The sequence below is a fragment of the Erinaceus europaeus genome, chromosome 16, assembly GCF_950295315.1.
Source record: "Erinaceus europaeus chromosome 16, mEriEur2.1, whole genome shotgun sequence".
In the NCBI taxonomy this organism is placed as follows: Eukaryota; Metazoa; Chordata; class Mammalia; order Eulipotyphla; family Erinaceidae; genus Erinaceus; species Erinaceus europaeus.
The window spans coordinates 21,229,016-21,248,311 of NC_080177.1; the positions used below are offsets into that span (position 1 = coordinate 21,229,016).

Below are 19,296 nucleotides of genomic sequence, written 5' to 3' on the forward strand. Positions count from 1 at the left end.
TAGACACCTGCAGACCTGCTTCACCGCCTGTGAAGTGACTCCTCTGCAGGTGGGGAGCCAGGAGCTGGAACTGGGATCCTTACACTGGTCCTTGTGCTTTGTGCCATGTGTGCTTAACCTGCTGCGCTACCGCCCGACTCCTGCAGGCAGTTAATTTAATAAAACCAGTTTTTAGAAGGAAAGTAAACACTCATCTTTCTGTTTATAGCACCCCTCCCCCAATTCTAGTGGGATGTGGACAGTTTTCCCTTTGGAAAGCTGGAAACGCCTCCTCCCTGCCCTGCCCTTGCCATGCCTGATGGGTACAGAGCTCTGGTACCTGCTGCTGAGGACAGTCCTTAGGGCTGAAGACAAAACAAGGCAGCCAGGAGTCTAATGTGTGGGTCTGTGGCTGGCTTTCCTAATAGTACAGAGGTGCAGAGGCAGACTCAATGTTCGAGGCTGAGATGCCAGAGAGTCAAGCTATGGCATGAAGCCAACAGAATGTGGGAGAAGGCGAGGGGCATATGAAAAATCTCAAGACTACCTGGGGTCCCCCTGAAAGAGCAGACTGCTGGTCTGTCTGTGGGTCCAGCCTCAGCTATGCACATGCCACATGAGGAGACCTCATGTAGAACAATCCACTGGTGACACTTTTTGTTATCATGTGGTCAAGAATGCACACTATGTCATCAACAGGCTTAAGCCTGTACACTTTGTGACATTAGGACATTCATAATAGCATACAGCCATTTCCACTAACCCCTCTTCCAGAACCAATTTCAGTGTCTTGTGAAAGAGGCTCAAGCTTCCAGAGGGACAATGACACATGTAGCCAGAGGCAGAGTGAAGGTTAGAGTCTAGGCCTCCTGTTTGCCAGAACATGGGTTGGTTGTGTGCAGAAAACATACTGCCACCTTCCAGGCACTTTGTGAGTCTCCCTGGCTAAGATACACACAGTTGTCCTGCAAGCTTCTCAGGCAGTGGGCAGAATGGCCGCTTCCCAATACATGGGCTAGGACAGCAGCATCTCCTGTCCTCCCTCTACTGCCCAAGACACACTTCAGAGACAACTGCTAGACAAGAATTAAGTAACTTTTCCTAAGAATTATGTAATAAAAAGTAAGGGACAGTCATCCCCTTGATCCCTAGGATATTGCATTCAGGAATTTGAGGACGCTGCTATATTCAGTCTGGTTATTACATTTCTCCCTCTCCCCTCTGCCCCTGCCTGCCTTACCAAGGCCCATATCCTGTTGTTGGCTCAAACGGAGCCAAGAAGCACAGTTGAGGCCTCTCCTACCCTTTGCACTAGTGTCTCTGCGGGTTGCTGGTTGTCCTATGCACTGTTCCATAGTGTCGACTACACTAATAGTAAACCTTTTACTTAACAACAACAACGACAAAAAAGTACACTGAGGAAGCTGGAGATAGCTCATGTGACAGTACGCAAACTTTACAAGGCATAACGATAGGGGTTCAAGCCCCTGGCACCACATGGGAGCAGCATGCATGACAGGTGTTGTGGTGTCTTCTTTCTGTCTCCTAGATTAGGAGTAGGGTGGAAACCAAGCAACACACACACACACACACACACACTGAGTTGAGCTTTGCAAGGCCTGTGTTCTAGTCCTGGTATTTATCAATTTTTTTAAGTCACTTTATCTCTCTGATTCTAGATTTCTTATTTGTAGAATCATTCTTGTACTTAGAGCCACAGTGAAGTATTGACGAGGCCCAAGAGACAAAAGATGAAGAGAATACTATAAAATATTCTATGACAGGGATCAAGCGGCAGCACATATACTCAGTAGTGCACATATGTTACCATGTGCAAGGACCCAGGTTCAAGTCCCCACTTGCAGGGGGGTGGGGGGAGCTTCTCAAGGGTGAAGCAGTACTGCATGTATCTCTCTCCTTCTCTATCTCCCCTTTCTCACTGTAACATGTGTGCTCAACCAGGTGTACCATTACCCAGTCCCCACCTTCCCCTTCTCAATTTCTCTGGCTTTATTTAAAAAAGTTCTACGATGTGTGTGACCCAGGTATGAGGCCGCTGCATAGCGCTGCACTGCAGTGAGGGAAGGTTCTGTGCTGGGGCCTCTTGTGTGCTCTCTGTCGGCCTCTTTATCTCTCTCTCTCTCTATAAAAAAAGAACTCTAGGAATATCAGGAGATAGGCTTCTAAATAGTATTTTCACTTTCTTTTCTTTTCTTTCTTTTATTGCTAGTAGGGTTATCACTGTGGCCCAGTGTCGGCACTATGATTCCACTACTCCCAGTGGCCTTTTCTTTTCTTCTTTCTATTTTGATAAGACAGAGAAAAATTGAGAGAGGAGGGGGAGATAGATATGGTGAGAGAAAGACACCTGCAGACCTCCTTCACTCCCCCACTCCCCCCAGAGGGGGCTTGAACCCGGGTCCTTGCATATGGTAATATGTGTATACTCAACCCCCAGAAACAGTATTTTCATAGGTTTCTCAGTGCTTGACAATTCCTGTCACTTTAATTAATTTCTCATTCTTTACTTATGTTGTTTTTTTTCCCTCACTTATTATTTCACATTTCAGTAATTATCTTGGGACAGAACTGACTTCTCTGATCTTCTCCAAATCAGAAGCATGTCCAGTTAACTTTTCAATCCTTCTGAGAGGGAAGGTGGTGAAACAGAAGGTCTGGCTTTCTTCACTTTTCTAATTTCTTCCTCACAGTGAGCCCACCTCTCAACAGTGATCGCCAGACCTTGCCACAGACCCTGACAAGCCACAGGGTCTCTGCTTCCAGTCAGTATGGCTCAGTGCTCCCTGCCCCTTCAGTCTGCATTCTTCTTGTCCCGACATGCCCAGTCTTTACTTTGCCAGCATGTCCAAGTCAGTTCTAACATGTCATCTCCAAACACCAGCTCCCTAGACCCCACACCCCCTCCACTCTAGTGAACCCACAGCTACTCTGAGCATGTGTTTTATCTATAGGAGAGGATTAGTCAGTGATCCAGCTCTAGCAGAAAAACTCTTGGAAATCCCACACAATTCTGGGTTCAGTAAAATCCACTGCAACAGAGCTGATTTAAAAAAAGACTTCCAAACTACCCCCGCTAGGAATGTGCTATAGAACTCTCCACAGAAAAATATTATGTCACACACACACAAATTATTCATCTCTCTCCAAGTATAGTAGATAGTGAGTGTCTTGACATATAGTAAACAACTCAGGTATAAGACAGGAAATGGCTACGTAAACCATGAGCTAACAGGAGATAAGAGTCATGGGGCCATTAATAATGATATAATGTTAAGTATAGAAACTTAAGATGAGTGTGCACATGGCATATTCATAAAGGGGTGGTCAAAATATACAAATGTCCAACATAAGATGAATTATTCCTAGGGATGTAATGCACAGATAGTGTGGTGACCAGAGTTGGCAATATTGTATTGTCCATTTTAAAGTTGTTGAGACAGGAGATCTTAAAAGTTCTTATCAAAAGAGTGAGATTTAACTACATGAGGTGACAGACGTTGATGAAGACATAGTAATAATTTCTTAATACATTCCTATATTAAATCATTATATTGTATACTTAAAACTAATATGATGGGGGCCAGGTGATGCCTCCCTTGGTAGAGTACACATGTTACCATGTGTGAGGGGACCTAGATTTAAGTCTCCAGCCACCAACTGCAGGGAAGAAGCTTTGCAAGTGGTGGACCAGTGAAGTAGGTATCTCTCAACCTCTTTCCAAAAAAGAAAGAAAGAAAGAAAGAAAGAAAGAAAGAAAGAAAGAAAGAAAGGGAGCCACTAGGAATAGTAGAGCCGAGTGGGGACCAGGCTTCAGTGATAGCTCTTTTGGCAATAAAAAGGTGAAAAATAAAAACTAATACAACGTTATATGTAAGAAGTACGTATGTTTAGTGGAGCCAGGTCTTCATACATGTTTGACTTCATTGCTTGCGGTTTCTTTTTCATTCAGATAGAGAAACAGAAAAGACACACAGAGAGGGAGAGATACCAGAGCATGGGAGTATAGTGTACACAGGACCTCCCATGTGGAGCTGAGGATTTAGCCTGGGCTGTTTGCATAATGAGCTATCCCTGGCCGAGTGTCAGTTATAACTTAGAAACAGAAAGAAGGGAGTCGGGCTGTAGCGCAGCGGGTTAAGCCCAGGTGGTGCAAAGCACAAGGACCGGCATAAGGATCCCGGTTCGAACCCCGGCTCCCCACCTGCAGGGGAGTCGCTTCACAGGCGGTGAAGCAGGTCTGCAGGTGTCTGTCTTTCTCTCCTCCTCTCTGTCTTCCCCTCTTCTCTCCATTTCTCTCTGTCCTATCCAACAATGACAACAACAATAATAACTACAACAATAAAACAAGGGCAACAAAAGGGAATAAATAAATAAAATAAATATTAAAAAAAAAAGAAACAGAAAGAAAAAAAAGATCACAGAAGAGACTTCAGGGGAATCTGCCCGCATGGTCACGGCGGCGGCTATCAGGGAACTGTGATCACAGCTTCTCAACACTGGCCCAAACTTTCATGAGTAAGGGACAGTTACATAATCAGAAGACTAAAAGCAGACTTTTTTTTTTCATCTCCCTGCCTCCTGCCCTTACTCCCCCCCCCCACTTTTTTCTTTCTCCAGAGAAACAGGGAAAGAGACCACAGCACCCAAACTTCCTTCAGTGTGGTGGGGACCAGGGCTTAACCCTGGGGTACATACATGGCAAAGCAGGTCACTATCCAAGTGAACTACTTTTTCACCCAAGAGCAGACCTTTTCTAAAAAAAAGAAAATAAAATGCAATTTATAAGGCTGAATGGATACACATTTAGAAGAAAAAGTGCCTAGGAGATACCCCTCAACTTCCCTTTGCTGAGCAGCTTATCTAAGGAGTGTGAAGCTGCTAGGCTGGCCCCCAAGAAGCACCAGAAGCAGAAGCTGGGGTTCTGGCCGAGCAGGTGGGAGAGGTCTGCCTTCCTGGCAGCAGGGTCTGTGACAGGGGACACTTCTGTGCTCACACTTGTTCTGGAAAGAGGTCATTTCTTTTGTATTTTAAACATGGGGGCCCAACTAGATGGAGTGCAAGTGCCTCAACCTTCAGAGAAGGAGGGCAGGAGGGCAGAGAGCATCCACCGTTCACTCTGGGCAGGCAATTCAGTCATCTGGGAAATAAGAAACAGGGTTTAGTGTTCCTTTGAAGCCAGTTGGCTATAGTTTCTGAGTTTCTGTGTCTGCCTTACTTGGATTTTTTTTTCATAGAAACTTATTTATTTATTTAAAAAATTTTTTTATTGCCACCAGGGTTACCACTGGGGTTTGGTGGTGCTGCACAATAAATGGTGGCCACTTTCCCTGCTTTGTTTTCTGCCCTTTCTTTTATTTGATAAGAATAGAGAAATTGAGAGGGAAAGGGGGAAATAGAAAGGGAGAGGGAAAAAAAGAGACAGCTACAGGTAGCTTCACTGTTTGTGAAATTCACCCTCTGCAACTGGGGAGCAAGGGCTTGAACCTGGGTTCTTGCACATGGTGATATCTGTGCTACCTTGCTGCCTGGAATTTTTTTAAAAAATATTTTATTAAAAAATTATTATCTTTATTTATTTATTGGACAGAGACAGCCAGAAATCAAGAAGGGAGAGGGGATAGAAAAGGAGAGAGACAATGAGACACCTGCAGCACTGCTTCACCACTTGCAAAGCCTCCTCCCTGCAGGTGGGGACTGGGGCTTGAACCTGGGTCCTTGCACACTGTAACGTGTGCTCTCAACCAGGTGCACCACTGCCCGGCCCCCCTTCCTACCTGGACTTTTTAAAAAAACCTTTTCTTCTCAAGGGGTAGGCAGTTCCAGCTCTTAACATACAGCTTCTTGGGAGTCGGGTGGTAGCGCAGTGGGTTAAGTGCATGTGGCACAGAGCACAAGGACCAGCATAAGGATCCCGGTTCGAGTCCCCAGCTCCCCACCTGCAGGGGAGTCACTTCACAAGTGGTGAAGCAGGTCTGCAGGTGTCTGTCTTTCTCTCCCCTTTTCTGTTTTCCCCTCCTCTCTCCATTTCTCTCTGTCCTATCCAACAACAACATCAATAACAACAATAACTACAACAATAAAGCAAAAAGGGCAACAAAAAGGAATAAATAAATATTTAAAAAGAAAAAACATACAGCTTCTCACCTTCTACTTGGCTCTGGCTAGCAGGTCCAGTAAGCATACTTATTAGGGAATGTATTTAAATGAAAATAAGCTCAGAGTGAGGGCTAAGTAGTCCTCAGACCATTTTCTTAGCTTTAATTCACATATTTAAGATTTCTGAAGTGGCTTTAGATATATGATGTTATTGGGGATTTCTTTTGGTATATTATGTCATAATGCTTCTTTTCAAAATAAAGAGAGATGTGGTGCTGTATTATTATTATTTTTATAAAATGTGCACTACAGACTTCCTGGAGTCTTAGGGCACCATAAGTTTACTTATAATGAAATTCTGTTTCAAAACCAAATAATCAGGCAAGATTAAGGCAAATGATGTGGCTGGGGCAGTGCCTCAGGGATAAAGTACTGGATTTGCATGCCTGAGTCCTCAGGTTCAATCTCTAGTACTACACTGGCCACAGCAGTGCTCTGTCCTTTCTCAGTGACTCTCTCTTGTGAAGTAAAGAATAAATTTCTTAAGAAAAGAGCGGGAGTCGGGCTGTAGCGCAGCGGGTTAAGCGCAGGTGGCGCAAAGCACAAGGACCGGCATAAGGATCCCGGTTCGAACCCCTGCTCCCCACCTGCAGGGGAGTCGCTTCACAGGCGGTGAAGCAGGTCTGCAGGTGTCTAACTTTCTCTCCTCCTCTCTGTCTTCCCCTCCTCTCTCCATTTCTCTCTGTCCTATCCAACAACGACAACAACAATAATAGCTACAACAATAAAAAACAACAAGGGCAACAAAAGGGAATAAATAAATAAAATAAATATTAAAAAAAAAAAGAAAAGAAAAGAGCACCTGACTCTAGTGACTCATTGGGCAGGGGCCAAGTCCTGCCCTCTCAGGCCCCTCTAACATCATCCGGAAGCAGATTCTATGCACTAAAGGCAGAGTCCAAGAGCAGTTTCACAAGGCACCTTATTCTATTATCTGCAAAATGACCTGGGGTGAAAGACACAGGCTACTTCTGTAAAATGAAAACGAAATGAATGGTGCATTGATAATGCTGCGGTAAAGAGGTTCATGCCTCTGTGTGGCTTAAGAAGACCATTTTATGAAAACGATCGTGTTTTTATGGCTCTAGGAGGAGGTCTGAGTGCTGATTGAATCTCATTGGAAAGAAGAAGTCAGAGACGTGTTCCTGGAGTCTGCCTTAAAGGGCCTCACCCAGGACAGATGGGTTCCAGCAGGCTAGCCTGCCTTTTCTCACTTGGATACCTCACACTCTCAGGGATGGGGGAGCTGCTTCAGGAACTTCCCGGGGCCTCTTACCTGGTTATCTGGGTGGTTGACAGTGAAGTAGCCCACACAGACGATGACCTCATGGAGAAGGCTTTCACAGGAGACTTGGCTGCAGTGGCCCAGGAGGGAGCTGGCAATGTGCCGGAATGCTAGGGACAAGCCCTCTGCCCCTACAATAGACTGACAAAGACAAGGAGCAGTTAGAACTCCCTGCCCAAGGGGGAGCTGTGGCTGCAAATCACAAAGCAGCAGAGACTGTCGCAAAGGCACATGGAGTTTCCAAAGTACTCTGCAGACCAGTTGGAGGACTTGCTCTAATGAATGACCACAACAAATACAATATTTAACCCCCAAAGTGATGGAAAACAGAGGAGAGCAACTCTAATGCCTGAACTATGTGGAACAAAACATTGCCCCCTTAAAGCATAGTTATTTATTTATTTCAGTATTGATAATTTGTCTTACTGTGCGAAGAGCCTCACTGTGGAAAAAGACAAAAATATACCTGTAAACCTACCATTTAGCTAACGTCAGATATTTCTCTCTCTCTCTTTTTTTCCCTTGAAGGAGAAAGAATTTCCTTGTAGATGGGGATATAATTATAATTTTGATGATTTGTACTCAAATAGAGAAGAAATATCAGTAACAATTCATTTTTCAAAAATAGCTCTCTAGACTTAAGCCTCTCAAAAAAAAAAGTAAAAAATGCACACACCCCACCCCCAAAAATAAAAGAAAAAGAAAAAACAAACCCTGAAACCCCCTCAGCTAGGAGGCTTCTGGGATCCTTTCTCCAGACAGGCAAAGGACTGTCGGTGGTGGGCAACGGGGAGGAGCGCTCCAGCCTGTCTGCGCAGCCTACAGCTTCTATTTAATAAACATGTCAAGCAGACAGAGCGACAGGAGGGCAAAGGGGAGAGGCGAAGCCCAAGAACACACTCGCAGCCCACACTGGAATGAAGCACCACTGCTGGCCTGTGGGAAAAGGCAGTGTTTTAAACTCATCTCTTGAGTGGAGGTCTTGGCGGGCTTCAACCGGGTCAGATCTGCTGCAGCTTAGAAGTTTCAACCAATTCCCTTCGCCTCAGTTGGCCTATTGCTGAGCAAAAACTATAGTGAGGTTTTCAGTGCCTTCAGCCTCAGCTTCATAGGCCCAAGACCAAATGTTTTCCAAGCCCCAAAGAGACTTCAGGAGGGCTGTGTTCCCTTAAATCAAGTGCTGACACCTTCTCAGCTCAGCCTTTATTTAATTAGTCACGTCCAGCATACAGTGACCCAATGCCCTCTGTTTAACCTTCACCGATAAGAGTGGGTCAAGGGGCATGTAAGTTTGAATATAAAAATTGAACCAATTTTTCAAGGAAATGCTATTTCCTTTTTAGTCAGAATTAATTGCCAAGTCAGTACATTGATTTGTTTCTTGAAACCACCTTCAATGGTAAAAACTGTCAAACTGTATTCGATATACATGCTTTCTGATCTCAATGCCATCTGTGCTGATATGAATTAAAAGTGCAATCAGACTCATTGCTAAATGGAGGAAAACAACTGTGATCACCTGGGTAGTTCACAATGAAAGGAAGCGGCTATGACAATATTCTAGTGGACAGCCCTCTGTTCTTTCTACATGATGATCTAGTGGATAGCCCTCTGTGGGTATTCTAGTGGATAGCCCTCTGTGGATATTCTAGTGGATAGCCCTCTGTGGGTATTCTAGTGGATAGTCCTCTGTGGGTATTCTAGTGGATAGCCCTCTGTGGGTATTCTAGTGGATAGCCCTCTGTGGGTATTCTAGTGGATAGCCCTCTGTGGGTATTCTAGTGGATAGCCTCTGTGGGTATTCTAGTGGATAGCCCTCTGTGGGTATTCTAGTGGATAGCCCTCTGTTCTTTCTACATAATGATCCTCACATAGAACCACCGCGCAGGTCCACAGCTTGGAAGAGGGGTAGGAGAGCATGAGGAATACTGCCTTTGATTCTGACTTTTTGACTCAAATCTGCAAAAGAGTTTGGGTAAGTTCTTCATCTTTAGAGCTTGAGAGTTAGCATGGTGATTTTATACAATCTTGTTTACTCCTCAGACTTGTGAAGTAGTTAGTTTGAGTCTTTATTTTACAGTGAGATACGGAGTCTTGCAGGTTTGAATTACTTGGTAGTCATGTAAAGGATGAAGGATGAAGGAGTAGGAAGAAGACTCAAGGTCAGGTAGGTGTGACTGCAGAGCCAGAGGCTCAACAAGGCTGCTTCTATAAGGGCTCTGCATTCTTGTGCTGTACCGGACTCCAACCTTTGTCAGCACCTCTTACATCATCTTGTCTAACTCTTCAGCAGGTCATGCCATTTAGCATTTCAATTTTCTTTTTCACTTCCTTTGATCCTCTTAGGCAAGTCATACTCTGACTCCTGGATTTTTCTGAGGTCAGACCCACACTGTATCTCTTTTCCTGTCCTTTGTAAACACAGCTCCTGGAATTTTACTTTTGACAACATAAGCTGCTCTGTTAAGCTAGAAGATGAATTTCTCTGACAAAGTCTATCATAAAAAATAGTACTTTTCTTCAACCTCCCCGCCCCCAATTTACTTGAGCATTGTATGTTTAATCAGATGTCCATCTACATCAACCTCGACTGTGAGGTGTTGTTTTAGTCTGATATTCAGTGGATACTGGCTAGAAATCTGACCACAAGTCTTTGACAGTCCTCTCATTCATTCAAAAGTAGGGCTTATGTCTTGTCTTTGTTTCTTGAATCTGGGAGACCCATGACTGATTTTTATGACTGTGAGGTTGAGTCACTAAATAATCATGCACCTGCTTCTTACTGGTTCTATCACAACACTTGTTTACAGGATTTTCCTGCTCAGAACCCAGATACCATACGTTTGAGAAGCTTCAGTCACACAGAGAAGGCACTTGTAGAATCCTAGTCAAGAGTCCTTGGTGAACCTGCTGTTTGGGTCATCCCAGGCAACAAAAGCTGGTTTAGTTTCCTTTAGGTAATGTCAGCTATCTGAATCTACCTGCCCCACTCTCTCTACTCCAGCCCTACACGTCTCAGCTGGAGCTCCAGAGCACCAAGTAGGGACAAGTCATCCTCATTACGATGAGCCTTGCTTGAATTCTGGACCCAGAGTCTGTAATCATAATAGTATGGTTGTTGTTCCTTCTGATGTTATTTATTTAATTTTTTATGCAGCAATCTAGAACCTCGTGTGTGTGTGTGTGTGTGATGCCACTGAGTCACTTCTATGGACTGATTTGTTTCTTCCTTTTCCTTTTTTTTTTTTTTTTTTTTTTTGTGCAACTGAGACCTTGTATGTACCTGATTTCACCTCTCCAGGCTTCCTTCCTTTCTTCTTGTTTTTTTTATTCAGAGACAGAGACAGAGACAGAGAGACCAAAAGAGGGAGAACATTCTTTTGATAGAACTGAAGCCTTGCACACACATGCTTTCACTGCTTCAGGCCACTTTATTTTCAATCTAGATTAAAAGAGATACACACAGGGAAAGACATGCAGAGAGGAAGAGGCACCAGGATGGAGGCAGGGTGCAGGGGGAGTCCCAGCAATAACCCCAAAAGCAAAAAAGAAAAAAAAAATACATATGCATATTAGGAAAGTCAAAAGAAATTGGGGGCCTGGGAGAGCTTACTGGGTAGGGTACTGCTCTGCCACATTGCAGGGCTGTGTGGAGGTGCTATGGTACAGGAGGAAGCTTCAGTGCTGCAGTGCCTCTTCCTCTTTCTTTATCTTTCCCTGTGTGTCTCTTTGAATCTTGAAAGAGGGAAAAGAGGCAGAAAGTGGGAGAGATAGAGAGGGAGAGACACTAATGCACTGTTCCACCACCCAGGGAGTCCCCGTGGTGCTGTCCATGGTGTTCCCATATCTGCTAGGAACCCAGGGCTTCATGAATGTTACTAAGTATGCTTTACCCACAGAGCCACCTCCTGGCCCCAGTTTATTTTTTAATACATAAACATATCTGTAATGATAATTACTAGTAGATATATGAAAGATCCTGGTGCTAGGAATTCTGGGCACTGTGCTCTCACATATGATGAAGAGTCTAAGAAAAAACATGTGCCAGGCCTGGGACTATAGGATGTGCCAGGATGGCCAACAGGAGAAAGGACTCTACAGTCCTTACTGTAACACACACGCACACAAGTCGAGGGGGCAAAGGAACAATGTCTGGGGGGAAAAACTGACAAAATTGACTACAGCTCAAGAAAATAGTATAGTTAGAACAGAAACAAATGAAACAAAATAAATAGGAAAGGCAAGATTAAGAGAAATGTGGAAATGCATGAGTGACAGAGTAGTTATGACAAGACAGAACTCCATGAGCTTGAAGCGTCACAAAATGCAGACATGTGTTCAGCCCAAAGGTGAGAAACACCAGCATCTTCTAGAGCAGAGAGCTCTTGTTATCGGTGTGGATGCAAACTATGCATTTTGAATTGTGACTGCTGAAGGCTAGTTCGATCGCTTTGTAAACTGAAAAGCATACATCCTTAGCAACAGATCTCTCTTCTTTGTAATGGATAAGTGAACACTACAAAATCGAAAAGTACTGATTCCAAGGGCCCATCTTAGCTGCTGAATTGCTATGGGGAACAGAATGACAGGAAGACACAGACTGCACATTTGCCATCACCTACGCAACAGAAGTATTTCTTCCATCTCGGGATGGCCAAAGACTACTACTTTCATACAGTTGTATCTCAATAGCCCTTTTCCCTCTGAGCAAAGCAATTCATCTAAATTATGGGTTCATCATCTGCCAAGTTTGTTCCTTTTTTAATGAAATCACTTGACAGTTAATAAACTGAAAGTAAAAGTCTACTCCTTGGGGCTTGCTCTCTTTCAAAGGTTCAGTGTTTTTGAAAATTAAATTTCCTACAAGGGGGGAAAAAAAAAAAGCCTGTTTCTAAACTGATAGTCTGGTGTTACAGCATAAAACAACTTTTCTTTCTCCAGCTATAAAAATTTAATTTATAGGGGTCTGTACATTTAACCATACATGTACTTCACACTGGGCACAAATCAATGAAATCATCCCAAGAAAGTCAAATCCGTCAAAACAATTTTGGTTGTGTTTATATAAGAAACCATTACTTTCTTTAATATTTACAAGTTGATGGAATGGTAATACCTTGATCTAAAACATCCTGACAGAAGATTTATAAATAGCAGAGTGACACTGGCCCTAGGATCAGAGAATAATGGGCACCAGTCCCAGCTTAGTCACATATAATCTGGGACAAATTGCTTAACTGGTAGTGTTTCCATCTGTGAAATGGGTATAATAGTATTTCCATGGTAGTCATGAAAATCAAGAGAAAAGCTACATAGTGTCTAATACAGTTCTCAGAAGACAGTACCTTGATAAGTGGTATATATTCCAATTCCTTTCATTGTAGTTTATTCCTCATGCCCTAATCCAGAAGAACCTACTATGTATGCTACACATACACTGCAAATATTAATTCTTGGTTGGTTGACAAAAACACTAACTATAGCTGAGTACCTGAAAAGCAGGCAGGTCAAGTGCGGCAAAGCTGTTGAAGAAACGTAAACTCTGAATGGCCACTTGGACTGTGTTCTGAGTGTAAGTCTCCTTGGGACTGGCCATGCTGGGGTCTGTGATGGTGCCATGGAAGAGGACGCAGTAGAGCATGTGCAGAACGCCAGCCAGGTCTGAGGCCTGAAGAGCAGCGGTCAGTCCTGTGGGATCTTGGCGGTTATTGTCAAATATGCTGTACGATCTGACAAGGAAACATTCAACTCTTTAGGAGAAGGCCACTTAAAGGATGTTAGCATCTTTATAGGTCAAATGGAACAAGGCAAGCAGACCGTTAAAAGCAAACCATCTGAGTAGTTCAATAAGGTAACAAGAAACCCCAAGGAGTAAGTGCAGTCCCCCTCCCTGTGGTTTGTCCTTTCTTTCCAGGCGAGCCCAGGCTCTGCAGCTAGACCTGAGGCGGCCTCCAGCCTCCCTGGCCTTTGCTGCCCAGCCAGCCCTTGGATTCTAGTCTGGACAAAGCTGGACAGGATTACTGGGAGCTGTTGAGACTTGGGGATCACACAGGCCACAGCTTCCTATCTGATATTCAAAGGGAATCTTTGGGGGCTGCGAGGTAGCCACCAGGAAAGCATGTGACTCATGCATTAGTATGCTGGGAGGGACACTTCTGCTGCCTTTGATGGCATTGCTCAACATCAAGGAGTCTTTGCAAAAGAGCTTGTGGGGAGCCGGGCACTTTAGAGCAAGCAAGTGCTGAACTAGAGCCAGTTAACACCTGTGGCAGGTAGTGCTATGGCTGAGAAAAAGCCGGGACAGAAGTGAACAAACTCCTAATATCAGCAGTAGAGCCAGCAAGGGTTTGCTAAATCCATCTCTCTCCTGAATTCAGTTGAGATATAAAGCCTCTCATGGACCCAGACTTGCAGTTTTAATAAAATATTATACCACAGATTATAAAGCAATATATCCTGGGGGCTTCTGCAGTATTCTCCAAGTGCAATAAAAACACTGATTTATAAATATCAGTGAAGTCAGCATTCAAGAACTCAGGTGAAGACATTGTTCACAGTATATATAATGTTGCTTCATGGAAAAGACCATTCATTTAAGTGAGCCCACAAAATATACGGGGTACAGGGGAGGGGAGAGGGCTTCTCTGTTGCATTAACGTAGACCTGAAGGAGCTTTAGACAATGTTTACTTTTGATTTAGCCTGGAATACAGATAATTTGTCCATGAACAGGCCACTGACTCCTGTGGGTCTTAACTGTCAGTTATAATCACTTTAAGCCTAAATGTTTATAATAAAAAAGTAAAAGGCCTTATTCATATCAGGCATGAGTTATAAAGTTTTCCTGGAAAAAAAATCAAGATTTGAAATTCTCTATATTATAATCTGAGATCTTCTTAGTCTTACCGGGTTTTAAAGTGTTTTTGTTTGGTCTCTGGGATGAGAGATCTTAGTGGCATTCCATTTCTGTTCATTAAAAGCTAGATTCAATTAGGAAAAAACTATAACTGGGCCAGCAATGCTTTTCCACAGTACCTGAAAACCCGCTGCCTTAAAGGCAAAGTAAAGCAGGGTGGGGAAAAGCCATGATCTGTGTGACTGTGATAAGTCGAGTGCTGCCTACTCTATCGCTGGCATTTCAAACTAGTGAGTTACCAGCTAAATTTTGGTTGGTTCCCCAAAGCAGCCATCTTAGCCCCAGACACTACAGCCATTCTTCTCCGGTATTTGCTTGCTTACGACCCTGATGCACAGCTTTCTGGCTTGGGGACGCCTATCCTAATTTTAGCCCTGTGTGCCCTACGTTACTTACCTAGCCTCTTAGAGCTCGGTTTTGCTCTCTCCTTTACTTTTTTAGCTTTATTACTGTCACCAGGATTATTGCTGTGGCTTAGAGCTTGCTGACTCCACCACTCCTGGAGGTCATTTTTTTTTCTTTTCTCTAGATAATAGGTGAGAGATAGAGAGGGAGAGACAGACAGAGAAAAAGAAGCAACACAGCACCCCTCCACTGCTCATGAAGTTTCCCCCACTTCATGCACTTTCACAGGGTTACTCAAGGCTCACACCTCATCCTTGTGCACGCTAATATGTGTACTCTACCAGGTGAGCCACCTGTAGGTCCCCACTTTTAGTTTTAGAATCTCACAACATCTGACTGAAAAAATAGCTCACTTAGATAGTGTGTTGCTTTGCCATGGGTATTATCCTGGTTTGAGCCTGGTCCCTACTGCAATCAGGGAATGCTGTAGTTTCTTTCACTCTCTGCTTCTATCTAAAAGCAAACAAACAAACAGAATCTCAAGGCATCTTATGAGAATCTCCTACCTTATCCCTTCAAATAAAGGGCATGTTACTCAAGGGTCTGTATAGAGGTGTGAGTGGAACAGATTAATTAAGTCATTGTCTCTCCCTAGTGGTAGAAGCCTCGATGTTCAAGAGGTGAGCTGTTTTCTAAGTAGTCCAGCTCTGGTGTCCTTATATTTGGGATCTTCTGGGGGCTCTAACTTGCAACCAGTGGCATCATTCAGCAGGCTTTGTGGTGAGCATGGGGGCCTGATGACCTGCCAGGCACCACATCTAACAAGTCAGGGTTTTGTGATCCAGGAACAGGGGCTGTGGCGATGTGCCAAGTCCTAGAGGGGCTGACAGGTGTATCAGATTTGTGTTGCTGTTGGGCTGCAACAAATGACCACAGACTTGTGGCTCAGGACAAGCACCTGTGTCCTCCTGCAGTTCCACAGGCCACCAATGCCAAACAGACCTCCCTGGACTAAAAATCAAGGCAGCCCCAGGACTGTGTCCCTTCTGGAGGCTCTAGGGCGGCACTCATCCCTGTCTTCCTCAGTTCTCAGGGAATATCCATATTCCTTGGGAAGTGGTGCTCCCTCCAGCTTCAAAGCCAGCAGCACATAAGATTTCCAACCTTTGCTGTCTTTCCTGCTTCCCTCTTTCGCTTACAAGAATTCTGGATTGTACTGGGCCAGGATCACCCTCCCCTTTCTATCTCATGAGTCCTCATTTAGTAACTTCTGCAACATCCTCTCTGCCATATGAGGCAACAGGTTTTTTTTTCAAATGCTTTATTTTTTCATTTTATTTATTAGTTATTGAATAGAGACAGAGAGAAACTGAAATGATGGGGAGTGGGGAAAGAAAGAGAGAGACAGATGATGGGGAGTGGGGAAAGAGAAAGAGGGAGAGAGGGAGCTGCAGCACTGCTTCATCTCTCATGAAGATTTCCCCCTGCATGGGGATGAGGGTTTTGAACCCCAATCCTTGTGCATTATGACATGTGTGCTCAACCAGGTGTGTCACCACCTGGCCCCAAGGTGACACATTTACAGATCCTGGGATGAGGATACAGATATCTTTAGCAGTGGGCATTATTTCCCCCACTCCATTTTTTAATTGCAGTAAACTATACGTAACATAAAAATCTACTATCTTAACTATTTTTGTGCACACTCAATATAATAGTATTAAATATAATCATACTGTGGTACAACAATCAGCATTTTATATAAAGAGCTTGCCAAACTCAACAACAAGAAAACAAATAACTCCATCCAAAAATAGGGAGAGGACATGGACAGAATATTTACCACAGAAGAGATCCGAAAGGCCAAGAAACACATGAAAAAAAAATGCTCCAAGTCTTTGATTGTCAGAGAAATGCAAATAAAGACAACAATGAGATACCACTTCACTCCTGTGAGAATGTCATACATCAGAAAAGGTAACAGCAGTAAATGCTGGAGAGGGTGTGGGGTCAAAGGAACCCTTCTGCACTGCTAGTAGAATGTAAATTGGTCCAACCTCTGTGGAGAACAGTTTGGAGAACTCTCAGGAGGCTAGAGATGGACCCACCCTATGACCCTACAATTCCTGTCCTAGGGATATACCCTAAGGAACCCAACACATCCAAAAAGATCTGTGTACACATATGTTCGTGGCAGCACAATTTGTAATAGCCAAAACCTGGGAGCAACCCAGGTGTCCAACAACAGATGAGTGGCTGCGCAAGTTGTGGTCTATATACACAATGGAATACTACTCAGCTGTTAAAAACTGTGACTTCGCCGTTTTTAGCCCATCTTGGATGGACCTTGAAAAAAACTCATGTTAAGTCAAATAAGTCAGAAACAGAAGGATGAATATGGGATGATCTCACAAGTTGAAAAACAAGATCAGAAGAGAAAACACAAGTAGAACCTGAACTGGAGCTGGTGTATCGCACCAAAGTGAAAGACTCTGGGGTTGGTAGGGGGGAGAATACAGGTCCAAAAAGGATGATGAGGACCTGGTGGGGGTTGTATTGTTAAATGGGAAACTGGGGAATGCTATGCATGTACAAACTATTGTATTTACTGTCGAATACAAAACATTAATTCCCCAATAAAGAAATAAAAAAATGTCTATTCAAGTCTTTTGCCCATTTTTTTTCAATGTATTGTCTTTCTGTTACTGAGTTTTTAATGAATTCTCTACTGCTTTTGGATATTAATCCCATATGCAATAAATGATTTGTAAATGGGTTTTCTCCTTCTGTAGGCTGCTATGTTTTACTCTACTGATATAATCTTTTGATGGACAAGCATTAAACATTTTTATGAAGGTCAATTTCTCTATGTTTTCCTTTTATCCTGTGTTTCTGGTATCGTAACAAATCCTTATCAAATCCAATGTTGGGAGGCTATGCTTTATGTTTTCTTCTCAGAGCATTACCACTTTTCAGTCTTGAATTAAAATTTCTGATCCATTTTGAGTTCATTTAGGCATATGGTATAAGGTATGAAAACTTGATTCTTTTGCATGTGGTCATTCAGTTTCCCCAGCAGCCTTTGTTGAAAAGATTGTCCTTTCCTCTCGAATATATAGTTTTAGCACTTTTGTCAAAAATCATTTGACCATATATGTGAAAGTTTACTTCTGGGCTTGTTATTCTATTGTGCCTATACTACTTGTTTCGATAACTTCGATTTTGAAGTTAGGAGGTGTGAATCTTCTGAATGCAGAAGAATTCTTTTTCGAGATGGCTTTGGATATTTTAGGATCTCTGGAGATTTCATATACATATACATTTCAGGATGGGTTTTCTATTTCTACAGAATAAAAAAGGTGCTGGGATTTAGTTAGGTATTGTAAATGGCTTTGTGTAAGAATATCATCTTAGTAATAGTAACTCTTCTGATTCAAGACATGGAAGGTATTTTAATTTATTTATTTATACTGCCATGGATTTACTTCAGCAGTGTTTTATATTTTTTATTGTATATATTTTTCAACTTCTTGGTTAATTCCTCTTTTTTTTTTTGCCTCCAGGATTATCATTGGTGCTCAGTGCCTGCACTACAAATCCATTGCTCCTGGTGGTGCTTTTCCCCCCATTTTATTGTGTAGAATAGAGAGAGGTTGAGAGGGGAAGGTGATATTGAGAGGAAGAAAGAGAAACACTTGCAGCCTTGCTTCACTGTTTTTGAAGCGACCTCCCTATAGGTGGGGAGCCAGGGGCTCGAACCCAGATTGTTGTACTTCATACTATGTACACTTAACTGAATATACCACCTCCTGGCCCCCAATATCTTTCTTATTATGCTATTATAAAATGAAATAGTTTTCAAATTTTTTAAAATATTCTTCATTGTTGATATATAAAAATGGAAGAGGTAACTTTGGAGGGGCTCAGATGTATGAAATTCTGCTACTGGATTAATTTTTTTCATTCTATTTCAGATGCATATATATATACACATATATATATATATATAGAAGAGACAAATAATATATATATTAAAATTTTTATTTATTTATTAATGAAAAAGATAGGAGGAGAGAAAGAAGCAGATATCACTCTGGTACATGTGCTGCTGGGGATTGAACTCAGGACCTCATGCTTGACAGTCTAGTGCCTTAGCCACTGCTCCACCTCTTGGAGCACAGCCAAAGAGAGATATTCAAATGATATCCAGATGAGAAGGAGAGGCATTGCCATTTGTGGAGCTTTCCCTAGTGCAGCAGTACTGCCTGCCATATGAGGCTGGGGTTTGAATGTGAGAACTCATACATGATAAGGAGTATGCCCTACCAGGTGAGCCATCTCTTGGCCCTTATAAGATAACTTTGTCAACAGTTTTTTTTTAACCTGAGCACTGCTCAGCATTGCCTTATGGTGGTGGGTGCTGCAGGGGATTGAACCTGAGAGCTGGGAGTCTCAGAAATGTTTTGAGTGTTTTTGTGTAATTATTATGTTATCTCTCCCACTATAAGATAACTTTGCATGCTATTATTTTGCTTCACTCATTGATTAGTTTCAACATTTTATAACTGGGGGGGGGTAATTATACTTTTCTACAT

The 19,296-nt window shown here is 43.0% G+C and overlaps 1 protein-coding gene across 2 annotated transcripts in view; it reads right to left on the reverse strand.

Annotated features, from left to right (window-relative positions):
* Positions 1 to 19,296, reverse strand: part of SCAPER (S-phase cyclin A associated protein in the ER) — a 326,131-nt gene that overhangs the window by 24,153 nt on the left and 282,682 nt on the right. For both annotated transcript variants that reach the window (XM_060174708.1, XM_007525770.2), the window contains 2 exons: positions 12,933 to 13,170; positions 7,433 to 7,582 (listed from right to left, as the gene is read on the reverse strand). In XM_060174708.1, coding sequence (XP_060030691.1) covers positions 7,433 to 7,582; positions 12,933 to 13,170 — 388 coding nt within the window. The remainder of the gene's footprint in view (positions 1 to 7,432; positions 7,583 to 12,932; positions 13,171 to 19,296) is intronic.